The sequence below is a fragment of the Rhopilema esculentum genome, chromosome 18 (assembly GCF_057945365.1).
Source record: "Rhopilema esculentum isolate cy_ngs chromosome 18, ASM5794536v1, whole genome shotgun sequence".
Taxonomy (NCBI): Eukaryota; Metazoa; Cnidaria; class Scyphozoa; order Rhizostomeae; family Rhizostomatidae; genus Rhopilema; species Rhopilema esculentum.
Genome location: NC_142832.1, coordinates 1455928 through 1470734, shown reverse-complemented (window position 1 = coordinate 1470734; position 14807 = coordinate 1455928). Strand labels below are relative to the sequence as shown.

The 14807-nt window shown below is 34.6% G+C and overlaps 1 protein-coding gene across 3 annotated transcripts in view; it reads right to left on the bottom strand.

Moving 5' to 3' along the window:
• LOC135681091 (enhancer of mRNA-decapping protein 3) overlaps window positions 1-14807 on the bottom strand; it is a 121082-nt gene extending 106275 nt beyond the window's left edge. For all 3 annotated transcript variants that reach the window (XM_089113860.1, XM_089113861.1, XM_065195388.2), the window contains exons 1-10: window positions 14591-14807; window positions 13956-14047; window positions 12516-12579; window positions 12082-12233; window positions 11517-11564; window positions 10771-10864; window positions 9259-9363; window positions 4653-4730; window positions 3548-3669; window positions 2497-2596 (exon numbers count right to left, since the gene is read on the bottom strand). In XM_089113860.1, coding sequence (XP_088969986.1) covers window positions 2497-2596; window positions 3548-3669; window positions 4653-4730; window positions 9259-9363; window positions 10771-10864; window positions 11517-11564; window positions 12082-12233; window positions 12516-12579; window positions 13956-14047; window positions 14591-14708 — 973 coding nt within the window. In that variant the 5' untranslated portion in view covers window positions 14709-14807. The remainder of the gene's footprint in view (window positions 1-2496; window positions 2597-3547; window positions 3670-4652; window positions 4731-9258; window positions 9364-10770; window positions 10865-11516; window positions 11565-12081; window positions 12234-12515; window positions 12580-13955; window positions 14048-14590) is intronic.

The window sequence follows — 14807 nt, the reverse complement described above, 5'->3', positions numbered from 1 at the left end:
TTGAATAGAGAGCAGCGATAATGTATGATCCAAGCAGAAGGTGGCGAAACAACGTCATTTCGATGGGGAGAGGCGGAGAAATTTTTTGAAATTGTCTTCGTGGCAATCTAGGAAATTGTTTTGTTTTAAAGAATAGCCAACAACTAAATTGTGGCTATACTGTATAAGCTACGAACCAGCTAAACCTAATCAAAGTTGCTAAATTCTACATCAGCAAAATTCTACATCTACTGACTGCTCCTCAGGTTTAGTAAGAATTTATGCGTTGATTAGAAGGTTTAATCAGAAACTTTTTCTATTTCATGAAAAGAAAAAAAATTTAAAACAAGGTTGATTTTCAACTCAGCTGTAATTATTGAGAAAAATCAGTAGACAGTTAGGATTGGTGCCTCAGGTTTAGGGGGGAGATGTCATGATATATCTCAGTGAACAGATGATGAAATTTATGACAAAATTTCTTGTTGCAAGCTGTATTATATAGTTTTTGATATTTTTAGCAAAGCTGATAAGCTGATAACGATACAGAAAGTGATATAGAAACAATTATGTGAGCAAAACTTTTTTGTGCATCGAATAGATACCGAAAATCTTCCTAATAAGCCCTCCTGGGGGCTAATCCAAGGAAAGGCTTGAAAAAAGTTGTTGGCTTGCAACAATTATATTAAAATCGCCATTTTGAAGCTTTTTCGCTATTTTCACTTTCACTTTGAACAACATAAAACTATGGAAATAGACATAAAAACTGAAAAACTTTTGTTTCCGTCAGTTTTTCTTTTTCCGTTGAATGTTTTATCTATCATGGACTAAAATTGTATATTGTAAAAACGAGCTTGTTAGGGTAGGTGCCAATTTTAGGGAAGGTTTATTCGAGAGTGGGGACAAAAGCAAAGTCTGAACTTTGAGTATCATCAAAACTTGAGTTCTTATTGTTAGGATATTGTTTTCAAAACCCTTATAATTACTAGATATATTTGCGATTACATTAACGTTTACACGGAGTTTGCGATTACATTAACGATTACACAGAGTTTGCGATTACAAACTCCTTGAGAAGTATAACTAACTTTAACGTGAAAATATCAGGAAAATAAAAACTTTCGATTTGGCTTTAATAAAAAGGACTTGCAGCCCCGCTTGAGTTGCAAAGCGATTTTGCGCTGGCTTTTAATAATTAGGCCAAATTGCCTTCTATATAAAGTAAGAGTTTTATGGTACTGCAACAATAAAATCAAACGCTTTTAACATTTCAATTTATTGTTCCTCTTGTTACATTAATCCTGAAGGTTCCCATGCTGAAAAAGCTCCTTTTAAGGCCATGACAACTTGTGTAAGCCCTTAAGGCTTTTTCCAAAAACTGATTAAATTTTGAGGTTTTCAAAAAGTTCTTATCTTTTAACAAAATTGTTAGGTTCACCGCAGAAAATAAATCATTGCTTGATAAAAAGACCCAGTAAATCAAAACAGAAAACTAGCAAACAAACTTCTGTATGGAGGATTCACCCTGTTATATCAGACCATTGTTGTATCCCTGATCTCTGCATAATTTGATATGTAGCTATAATATGTTTGATGAAACTCAGATTAAGAGTTTTGCTGCAGAGTTATTACGGAGACACAATGCAGTACGGGACCCATTTAAATATACGCCTATCAGGGGTAAGTCTTAAAATCTTGGGGGTTTGTTTGGAAAAACCATGCTTTACAGTAATCAGAACGTTTCACCGCTGGTAAAAAAAAATACTCAAGGTTCAAGGTTCCTATTATCTTGAATTGAAACACCAAAGTGTGAAGTCCACTCATTTTCAAATGAGCGAGGGCCCCCAAACAAAAGCGGGAAGATATTCCTCAAAACCAATACTTGAATGATATGGATATGCGAGAGCTGCAATGCTGAGTGTATGAGTAATGAAAAAGAACAAGGCCAGAGCAGCTGAAAGCATGGCTAGGAATCACAGCGAAGGCCGTCTCCTCGCATGGACTGTTCTGGGGCCCTCTCCTGTGATGGCGACACTCTGGTCATAAGAGAGACTCGATCCAGTCTCTGTATAGATCAGTGCGTTTCACCACATCAAATACAATCCACATTCTTGAGCAGTATATAATTTAACAAACTGATGAAATTACAAGTAATTTTATCAACGTACTTTTGGTGCAGCGAATGGCTGAGTTTATAAATTTGATAATGATTAGAATGTGAACAACAGAATGATATCCAGTTGCGGATCAAAAATAGATTGAGAAAAAGAATATCACCCCTGATTGACATCCTTGTAAATTGATTGACATCCTTGTCAATTGATTGACATTCTTGTCAATTGATTGACATTCTTGTCAATTGATTGACATTCTTGTCAATTGATTGACATTATTGTCAATTGATTGACATTATTGTCAACTGATTGACAATTGACCACAGATAGCTCCTCGTGTATAGCAATTACATACATTTGGTAGAAACAAAGTTGATAAGGAAAGAATCAGAAAGGCAAAACATACCTTGAACTGTATTGATAATTACTCCGTTTGTCTTTTTAAACAATTCTATCTCCGACTGCAACAAGCTATTGACTTCTGGAACAAATAATGTCACTGTTGCCTAGTAAATAAAAACCGAATTATTTTAATGAAGGTATTGATACATCATTTAAGACTCTTGCGCAACCAGCATGCATTGCGACAATATTTTTAAAACCGGCCTAATATCTTACTGCATGAAATTACTACGTGCACTCTAAACAATTCTATTTCCTTTTTTAGTTTCGATTAGTGAACATTTAAAGTATATTCAAAGCACGAAATACGAGGCGCATTATAATTACGATTGTGAATGTCATTAGGCGTGGAAAGGAAAGAAAGAGTCGGGGAGAAACTAATTTGAGTTAAGGGAAATCGACTTTTATTTGGGAATATAAATACAAGTATAGATTTATAGATTACAAGAAAAAATATCCAAATACAAAGATGATTAAGAAAAATACAAAAAGTATCAAATTGTCACCAACCTATTCTAAAACCGGTTGGTGATAATAGCTCAGGGGAAGTTTCAACGTTTCAAAAATCAAACTTTACTTAAAAAACTTTACTTTTCCAGTTAGCAATGGTTTATTTGACAGAACAAAATTATATTTTACAACTGTCCTCTTTGCTAGCTTTTTATTGAAGCTCCGAGAGGGAGATTTCAGCTAAATTAACAAAAGAGAAAACAGAGGCATATAAAAGTCAAATTTTTTAGTGAAAAACGTCAAACAATGTGTTATGTTTAATCATCTTTCGTTCGGAAAATTCTGAATTAGGCCCGCATGTTTTTTTAGAAATTTCTTGAATAAAATCGATACCTTTCCTACTTACAAATACTTCATAATTCAGCCTTAAAGAAAAATTTTCACTAGACAGGAATTCATATCTGGCAATCATGAATCCAAGTTCAGCCTGATCAAGCTCTCTCTATTTTTAATTTAGTTCTTGTTAGCAAGTTTTAAACGCTTAAGTAAACAGAACAACTACCTAAATGAAAAAAAGGAAAAGCGAAATATAAGATAGAACCTACCGTGTGATTTGCCAAATGGCGAGCGGCACATATACCTTGAAGTCCGCTAAGATTTGGTCCGGCTAACAAAACAATCTCAGGGGCCTGGTGCGCGTTTTTCGGACATATTCGTCGCTCTCCGCCTGCCAATAAATAATAATCAAGGCTAGATTAAAAAGCTAAATATAAAAGTTGAAAAGCAAAGAAGCAAACTAGATTTGCAAATTTAAAAGACAGATCTGCAAGTTCCGTTATATATCAAGCTTTGAGTCATCTGATTTTCAAAATTTAATAAGTATCAATCCAAGATATAACCAAATTCAAAGCTTTTAAAGTCATTGCGATATCATAAATAGAAAAATGTAATAACTTCGTAAGAACTAAAAACTCTTAAAACCATTTATCCAGTGCCAATATGAACAGGTCAGAAGTTCGAAGCATTGATGGCCCCAGTAGCAGCATAAGGGTGAACCAGGTATCATCGTGAAAAGGTATCCTTAACTGGAGTTAGGTAGGATCAAGGCTTATTGACGAGCCAAATACACAGAAGAACTGGGTTCTCAAATCAAAACTAGAGAAAATATATTCAAAAAAGACGAACTTCATTCATCAAAATTTCTTATGTAGTGTAGTTTATGCACGTTAAAAATCACATAAGAATGTATAAAGGTGCTATAGCCTCGCTTTATAGAGAACAAAGGTTTGCTGTTGATTTCCAAATAACTTTAACATCTATTCCGAAAAGTTTGTACAGCCTAGGAAGACACAATTTCGCAGAAAACACAAAGTTTTGTATTCCCCTGGAATTCGTTGTTGAATTGGGTTTCTTGTCCGTTACTTTTGAATAATTCACAATCAGATGTAACCAAGATAAAATAAAAGAGTTACAGGGAAAAACTGACTCAATATATATAAATGATTGCAGTAAACATAAATGCGCAATCGAGGCTATAAACAATGTGCATAATTAAGGTGCATAATTATTCCTATTGCCTTAGACAGTATTCAATGGACTAGACACCATAATCTTTTGGTCCATAGAAGGTTCTTAGGCTACCTAGAGTTTCACGCTCAATGCGATCTTCAGGAAACTGTATATATCTAAATATATGCAAATGACACTTACCGAGTAGCTGTAAAGCCATTTTGCACGTACATACTCCAGCATTCTCTGTTCTCTGCATCGCGCTCAGCCCAGCCCTTTCTGTAAGATGAACAACGTGCAACTGAATATTTCAAATAAATATCTCCTCAACCGGTATTGGGGATTGTTTAGTTCTAAATTTATCGCAACAAATATGCTTAATGTCAGAAAAACTTATTTTTTAATATAAAAAAGCAACAAACCAGATTTTCAAACCAATAGGCCACCTTTATAAATAACACAACATTTGCTATGCTATATAAAGTAATATTCATTTTATTATAATTCTAGTATAATTCCTACTTTTATACCAATTTGTGGGTCAATGTTTTGCGATAAAAAACTCTTTCTAACAGCACTCAAAAAAGAAGTTTGGTTGACATGCCTGCTACACAACACACGGTAAGAAAATTTCTAGAAGCAAATTGAAAATACGGTATTTGAAGTCTATTTCCCATGAAAACATTTTTAAAATGGCTTTGAAAAAAGCAAACACTTCACAGCCTATTGAAAGTTTTTCGTCTGACACTCTTCAGAGTATAAAACGTTAGAATAAGGTTCCGTGAGAACAAGATGAACAATTTATAAAATATAAATATATCCTGTAAAATGATTGTTTTTTCAAATCCATTTTCAAATTTTTTACCGTCAAAATGAATTTTGTTAGATTGGCACGACTCTTGTTACAAAGAATCATGATTCTTCATCACTGCAAGATTGCAACAAAGAGCTAAGCACCTTCTGAAACGACGCTGTTTACATTTCAAGCGCCCTAGGTCGCTCACCGATTTACTGCTTGCTTTACACACCCCATACAAAACATGGATTTAGATTTGCATCGAGGCTGAGAATATCAATGGGACCGAGGCTAATGCCAAATTCCTGTATTTCTCTACGAATTTGTCCTAGCTTTAGGGCCTAGTACTAACTTAAATACCTTTGTCTCTTTTTATTAGCTTTGCAAGACATTACAATATGGTTTTTGCTGACTTCCTGCGAAATAATCCAAAAGCAAAAAGGATCTTGTATCGTGAGAGTTTGACGGCAAATTATTGAAACATTGGGTATCCACTTGAAGTCGAGAATGAATAGTAGTATCTTTTGGGCCACGTACTTTGCCACACAAACGGCAAGCAGATCATCTAACATATTAGCTACCATATTATGACGTCGAAAACTATAGTGTCACAGGCCGATCTCAGATTAGTTAAGACAACATATGTTATTTGTTTGTGTAATAGTTGTTATTCAAGCGATTGTTTTCATTGAGCCGTTGGTAGAAACTCGCCAAATCCAATTACAACATGGTCAAACAGAACCTCTATCAGGCATTTTAAATCACTGCCTTTGTCTGTATTGCCATACGTTGCGTTGTTTTTCGTTTCAATCAACCCTGGACTTTCTTGACCTATACAGTTGTACTTGATTTTGCGACGTGTGTTGAGGAAATCCTGTTATTGAAATTACATTCGCTTGTCTTGTGCGGTTCTTTGATGTACCTGTGACTCTTAATTACCGGGCATCTTTACATGTTTAATTGTATTAACTAGCTCTCTCCTTCATCTTCACAATAATCTCGTTATGCAACCACGCATTCTCTTAAGATTAAAAACTAACGCTCTCAGCTATTTCTTCACAGATAAGTGAAGAATATATTCATGCACAAACAGCATCGACTTAGGCCACTTCAAGCCACACTTGAGTACCGTGGGTTTTCAACATATGGGTCATGCGCTTGTTGGGGGTGACCAAGGGTTTCATCCAAATAAGGGGTGACATAAGAAGGGGCATGCAATTAAAAACCCATTTATCACATAAAGCTCCTTTAAAAATGGGATGTTACCACCTACAAAATATGCCAAAGAAAAAAACAGCTCACCTTAAACTGATGTAATACTTAGTTGGAGTTTTAAACTGCTTATATATTATCGTAGCAGATTAGATTGTGAAACCGTTGATTTTTGTTATTACAATGCTTGAAATTGTGAAATCATGGTTGTTACAGAACTGCAATTTTTTTTTAAAAAAACAATATATTTAAAAAACATTTATCAGAGCTGTTAGAGTTAAGAGCAGACCTCTGCAAATTGCACCATGGTCTTGATAACACATCAAGCTACTTTGTAAATTTTTATCTGAGCAATTCAAGCTTAAAAGCTGATAATTTCTTCATCATTCCTTTTTTCAATTACTTATATGATTTTTTTAAATGAAAGAGACCCCTTTTGAAGAACTTCAGGTTGAGGCCAAACCATTTATTCATAGAAAGGAGGAGCAATAGTCTATAGTTTTAGAAAAGCAAAAGCCACCGGCACTGATGAGGTCATTGTCCCCCTAGTTTGCATGTCAGAGAAAGCCCTGCCACAGCCTGGATGAGCCTCGTATTCTCTAATTACTTAGTGACTAGTTACTCCAGGGAAACCAAAAACCTGACCAGATTTTCATCTTCACCAACTTCCAAAATTCAAAATTATCCCCTTTATCATAAGCTTGATCTAAGAGCTACATCTTCACTAAAAGCAGGGTGCATCTCTAAGTTTTTCTAAAAATTCAAAAGTTATTATTTTTCTCGCTCTTAATTCGCCAACCAACCAGGTAATAAACGATAAAGAGTGAAAACAACTTTAGGGGTCACAATATAGGAAAACTTTGTACTGTACCACTTTCTATTTGAAATCAGCACTTCTAAATAATACTCAATTCATATCATTAGCAAACTTCAAAAGTTTCTTGAATATTTTGAATTAAGTAACATCGACTAGAGCTTCATCGAAAAAACAAACAGAAACAAGCGATCTCCGATAACACCAAATAACAAGTGAATACCAAAAAACAAACATGAAAGAAAAACAAGAAAAAATGGAACAAAAAATGCAAAAATGCAAAAGCAAAAACTGCATCCAGCAAAGCCTGGCTTACGTTCAATTGGTGGAAAAATTAGATTACCATGCCAATTGAATATCGTCAAGTTGAAAGTTAATCGAAAAAACTTGTGACTGGATATTCAAAAATTTTAACAACAATTTGAATGTATTTATTCTACCATCTACTATTCTGTACTTTTCTCACTTATGTACTTTTACTTCTTTGAATTAAATTCTAAAACAGGGTACATATTTATAGCAATGAGCGTATATTCGAGACAATGCAGGACTATGCGAGGCAATGCAGGAAAATGCGGGACAATGCAGGACTTCGCGGGACCACTAGCTGTACATAGACTTTTTGACACCACCTTGGTTTTTATGATATCAATTCGACACCAGAGTTTTACATTGATGCTACCGCAGAATAGAGATGCCACCTTGCAACAATGAAGCGAAGGGCTGCCGTACGTTAAATGCAATTCAATGACAAAATGTTGTGCAATATTTTGACAGAAATGACCCAGACATCGATAGCGACAAGAAAGTGGCATTTATTGAAACATGCATAGAAATGTTTGACAGACAACAGGTACAGAGCCAAACCCACAAAATGTAGCTTCAAAGAACTTATGTAGATATTAAAAGGCTAATACAGTAACATGACCAACGTAGAAAGGAGGCCTAACAGGCTTACACGAAAAGTCACTCTGAAAACTCTGGTGTGTCAAGGCATGTTATGTCACGTGCCTTAGCATATCAACTTAACGGCTTACTGCTATCAAATAATTTGATTTTCTGACCAAAAGACAACATTTCCGGACAAGCGTGATAATAGGCGTAAAAGGCTGTAGGCCTATGACCTCGATTCCATTTGTTTGCGATATTAAATTACAGGTTTCAGCCATTTTACGTTAGTAGGCCTAAGCGCCGTTTAATAGCGGGGCATCGAATATATCTTAAATCTTTAATGCCTGCCAACCACAATGACTAGAGATAATGAGAAAACTGCTTGCATGAAAGCAACAAGATATCAACAGTGATTTCCGAAACAAGTATATGCGTCATTTTAAACTAATGCACAAGAGTCTTAGAGTCTTAACATAGAGATGAGCGCGTGTGTGTGTTGGTGTGTGTGTGTGTTGGTGTGTGTGTGTGTTGGTGTGTGTGTGTGTGTTTTGGTGTGTATGTGTGGGGGAATGGGGTTATAATGTTACAGAGTCAACCCCCAATATTTAGAGAGGAAGCAGGACTAAAGCTCAACCCTAACAAGGAAAGGCGGGAGAAGCTAGAGGAAAGGAGATCAAGTTAGTCGATTTCGTTTCGAGAAGACAGGTTTTGAGAATCCGGGATTCAATAACAGGGTAAATGTTTCAAAGTCTAGAAGCTCTGAGATGGAAATTTTGCTCAAGATGTCTGATATGGATAGACAAATTAAAAATTGTAATGCCTGAATGTTCCAGCCTAAAAAACATCAAAACAAAAACTTAATAAGAATCGGTCTCTTTTAAAGAGTTTTAAACTTGCAGCAGCAGATTTATCTTTTCCTTAGATCAACAGTTTGGGTCTGAAAATGTGCCAATGTAAACACCGTTAATGGGGAACTGCAAAAAATTAGGGAACTTATCTTAACTTGGCTGATACCAAAGGAAACTAAGTCAATTTAAAAGTAGATTAGGAAGAGCAGAATTGTGGCTGGCGACAATAACAAAATTAAAAAATACCTGCTTTTGTAAAGAGTTTATCTCGCAACTCTGAAGAAATTGCTGGGACGATAAAGCCACTATCGGTAGCGTACTCTTTGCCAACATGTTCTACTGGTATTTTTACTAGAAAAAGATAAAAGAATAATGAGATAAAAAGATTTTTTTCCTGCAAATGACTGCATTCAAAATAAACCTACGAAAAGAAGCACTGCTCAACAGTCTGTTTAGAAACATTGATTTTTTAGAACTGAGGAAGAAACATTTGCCAATCAAAATTCAAAAGTTAAAGGCATTGAGTCATGATAAATAGACTGGGTATACCCTAAGTGCCAAAATCCGCCGAGTCATGATTTCCATGACTGCGATGCTATTGGTTGACCTTGAACTGGTCACAAGAACTCACCTCGTACTGATTAACATAACAGTTTCCATCAATAGCAAGTTGTCAACAACGGATGCCAATATCACATGAAGCAGCAGCGATCACGCCGAAACCAAATGACCCCCTATAGAGAAAGCCTATTTACCATGACTCAATGCCTTTAAAAGGAAAAAATCAAAATTCAAAGATCAAACTTCAAAGGTCACTTCTAAAGGTCAACGACATACTTTTCTGGGGTCAAAGGGCATAATGTCAATTCAGTTTCAGTACTAATGCTGATCTTTTCACAACATAATACACAGAATTGGTGAAAATTATTTTCGCTCATTCTGGGTTTATTTCAATTTGTTTATACTAATCAAACTATCCTTTTTTGCCAATTCTTAAGAGGCTGCAAAACCTTCGAGAAAGTCTATATAAAAGTGCAGGTGAAAATCTCAGAGAACTAGAGCTATCATCTCACAGGAAACAGCATTGAAGTATCATAAATTATAATCTAGCTTGGTCTTGGACTCCATCTACTTTATGTAGACTAAAGAAAGTAAGATAACTGCAATTAGGAACTAAAAATTTGAAAGCAATCAATGTATTTTCGTGAAAACGAAAAACAAGTCATTTTCCTGAATAAAAGACAGTAACTATGATTTTGCAAAACTGAAATAGCATATAATATACTTCTGAATTTTCCAAAAATGTCTTGAAACGTAACCTTAAACGTTTCTCATCAAAAATGAGAGAAAAACATGATTGTCAATGTAAAGCAATTCATGAACGTAAATAACAAAATGTTTTGCATTCTATTTCTTTTTGCTTGCGTGGTTTTGCTGATCAACATGGAAATATCTAAATAAAATATTTCCAATATATTATCTGTTACTACCATAGTTTCTTGCACATGGACTAAAAAGGTAAAGGCAAAATTACAAGTTTGAAGTTGGGGGAGTTATTGCTTTTATTGGTAAAACATTGCAATAATCCAATAAAGCCACAAGTTTAGTTGTTGGAGTTATGAAGACGTGACCACCTTTCTAATACCCTTGAGCAACCAAAAATTGTGCTAAAGACTGAAGGTTGTAGCAAAAAGTTAAATTTGGGGTGTTACACTGATATTAGAGGCGGGAAGCAGGTAGAAGCTTCTCTGAACTTACTTTGTCTCAATGATACAGGCTCGCTTTCAAGGATATTCTCATTGCCCTTGTAATTTCTGACTACTGATTTTGTGATTCCTTGCAATATGTTCTCCTGAGAAAAAATGAAAATAGATAGTAAAGAATAGCATTACAAAGTTAAGAAGCTAAGCAGTGTGATAAAATTGCAATTAGGAACCCTGTTCACATAAGTGACACTGACTCTGCTTAGTACCAGTTCTGGTCCTAATTGCAGCCAGTTTTTGGCCAAAAAGGCTTATGTTTACAGGAGGTAAAGATTTTTGGCCGTTTTGATATGCTTGAGACAAGATTTTTCCCTTTATTCTTTGCTCCATCAGGGGATTGACCTGGTAAAATTGGGTAACCAGCTTCTCCCCACCAGATTTGTCACAATTGTCACAGGGGAGGGGAGTGTTGTTACCATGTCTACCAGCTCTAGACAAAATCAGCAGCATACAATGATAATTTAGTTGTGAAAGGGCCAAACAAGTGACTAGTTTCCATGCATTGAAAAAACGTAATAATTCAAGAACTTGCAATTGTGCTGAACTAGTTTAATCATTTACAAGTAGTTTATTAAGTGTAACCAGCAATTTATTTAGCTAAACTTATTTGAATGTTTGAATGAAGATGAAATTTGTTATGTTTCCTGTCAGGATACAAGTATATTATCTAAATATAATTTAAGCCTGTATTCAAAATAAGAAATTAGAGTACAATAGCACAAAAAAGGTAAAAAATACTACCTTAAGCTCATTGAATTCTGCCTCTTTGTCAAACAGAGCAAGGTTTCCCTAATACAAAAATGGAAAACTATGATATTTTACCAGGGAATTCAAGCAACAATGATAGAGGAGGTGTTAGACACTAAATGAATCTTGGTGCAACACCCTTCAAGTCACTGGAATATTATGGAAATGCCAATTTTCAAAATTCAGCTTCAAACTTCAAGGTAATGAAAATAAGTAGCTCAATAAAGTAAAATTTTGGCGTTATTTTGTTACTACTAACAACCAAAAAAATTTTTGTTTACCTAATGGAAGCAAAATTTATTTCCGATACAATAAAAATTACAGGGGTACAACCCCTCTTCCAATGCTAAATCCACCCCTCAGTTTCATAACTCTCCATTAGTTATCTTATATCACATGAATTAAAAATATCTAGGTACATATGAGAAGCAACATTCAGTTGAAATAAGCTGATGATTAGCTAAATCATTTGAAAATAGAGTTGTTTCAGTAAACAAGCAAAATTCTTCTTACAATTTTAGGAGCTTTTATAATTTTCATAAAGAATGACTTCAAAAACCTCAAAATCAAATTCTGTTGTGTATTTTTCTGCTTTGTTCATTAGTGCCTGGTTTCCCTGTTTTTGTTTCTTATTGCCCTTCTTCTCAACTCTGATTTGGTTCTTCTTCATTTGTGGAATCTGCTCCTGGCTACTTTTAAATCTTTCTTCCTCTGAAAAAAGAGAATGTAGAGCACTGCTTAAAGTGCCATCAAAACTTTAAAGAAATGCATTTTTCAAGAAAAAGAAGGTATGATCAATTCATCTAACAAAATAGACAGGAAAAAATGGACCTCCATATCACAAGAGTTGTTCATATTACTAAAAAAGCTCCATTGGTTCCTCTGCTTGAAGTTCCTTATTCAGAAGTTTCTTTTTGATTTGAAAGAAAAAGGAGAAACACAATTCCCTAAAAAACAAAAAAATTAGTATACAGAAAAGCCTCTTTTACTTACTCTTCTCTTTTTTTTCAATAGATCTTGGTTTCTGTTCTATATCAGGAATAAGTGCCTTTTCTTCCTGAAATGTAAATTTGTTTCAGTTTCAGTAACAAATATCAATAAATACATCTCAACAAAGACAACTGATTTAACTTAGAACAATAAAAGCCCATATATTGCACTTAGTAGTACAACATAATTAAAAAAAATTCAATGAAAAAGGAACAGAGCATAAAGCATGAACAGGCCTCTCGGTTTAAGGTGCATGATTGTGCACCGTGCCTCGTCACGCACCTAGACAAGATTGTTATAAAAAACTTTGTCTTGTTGCCCTGGGAGTCATCATTCCCCATTTAGGGAATTGCATAACACGGAATAAATTTTAAAAATGGAAGACTCTCTGTGCCGGTTGGGTGTGACTACTCTAAATCTGCGTCGCCACAGTTACCCTTACAGGAAGTAACTTTTAGATTAAAAATGTGTCAATGGTCTACTATGCTTGTTCAGTAACAAATTTGTGTTGTGATCAAAATAATATCTCATACAAGTTTATTTTGTGGGTGTCAATGACATTTTAAATTCAAGAGTTGTATAATGCCTTTTCGCACCACAAAGCTTAAAAATTGAACAGAAAGGCTAATGACATCAATAGTACTGATATTACAGGATTTTCGTGCGATTTGAACAGGAAATTATGAATTACTTGCCCTGAAGAAAAGTTTTGCTCTGAGATGCGCGATATGCCAAGCACTTACTAAAATCTTTAAAGAGACGCCTGCATGAATGCAGTGAGATTTATTAGGAGCCACTCCTCTCCCTCAGAGGAAAAGTACTAAAACTAGGTAAATATTCACTAAAAATATAATTAAATCAAACTAAAAGACACTGTAGCTGAATCTTTAGTAAAGCATATGCTGTTCAGTTCAAATTTTTTTTGAAACAAGAAACTTTTATCAAACAAGTGTATATTATTTTGATACAACTGATATTCTTAGCAGAAACTGAAATTGTTTGATGGATCCAATTAGATCAGTTCATATTAGTAAAATCCAATTTGTTAACATTCGTAAGCTTTAGTTTTTTAAGAACTTGAATTCTGGACTGACTTTGAATACCTGGGCCCCCCCCCCCCCAGGTGTCCACCACTGGACATAACTTTAAAACAGTGGCATTGGGAAACGGCAAAAACATATAATGACATAAATTTACAAGAAAAAAATGAAAATTACTGTCTACTGGTCTGTCATAAAGAACTAGATGAGCATGGGTTCCAAATCTTTGATTGGCTTGGCAACCAAAATTCTGCATGACCCATTAGCCAATGAAAATGCTTGCTACATACTCCATTAGCCAATGAAAATGCTTGCTAGATGTGGTATAGGTAGAGCTCTATATGCTTTTTGGTGTATAGATCAGGACACCACACAAAAAATAGCCAAAAACATATAACATCACCTTTGGTGTTTGACTAAGTATTGTGAGGTTATTAATATCTTCAGCCTTGATTTTCAAGCTTGCAACATCTAGTTTGGTGCCATTTAATGAAACTTGAAAAAAAATACAGCAGTGTATAAGATTTTTGTTGACAAAAATCTATATATTAAATTATTATTATTATTATTATTATTATTGAATATTTATACAGGATAATACTTCAGTAGTAATATGCATATATACATATTTACACTGTTTTCCCAGTAGTCCTGTTGACTTAATATTAATCAAACAAAGTGATGAGATTGAAAACTGACTAAAACCTCAAACAACAAGACAATTTTGTTTGAACCTTTAGTTCAGTTACTTTTCTTATCAAATTCTCCTTGCATTTCCAGATAGCCCCTTTGGATATTTCTAGACAGTCAATTTCGAGCCTTTTAAAGTTCCTGAGCAACAAATTTTCCTTGCAACATCTTCAAATATACCTGTACTTTAATATTTTCTAAATCTAGATACTTTTAACTTAACAGCTAATTTTGCAAATTAAAGGTACCGTTCTTCCAGGCTCTTCGCTAACACTTCCTTGGCTACTTTAACGACCAGCCTTGGCAAAAATAGTATTTGACTCTACAACCTAAACAATAAGATCATACCGTTATTGATAGAAATCTCTTGCTTCTGTGCATCAATATCTAGAACAGAACCAATATAGATATTGTCTTCTCCACATTCAAACTCGATGATATTTCCAATAAACGAAAACGCATCCATTTTCTAGCTTTTCGAGCCTTTCAGGAATTTCAAAAAAGGTAAAATGTCTCAGACCTTTTTGAATATTTTCTTTTTGCTGATTAATATGAAGCGCACAAA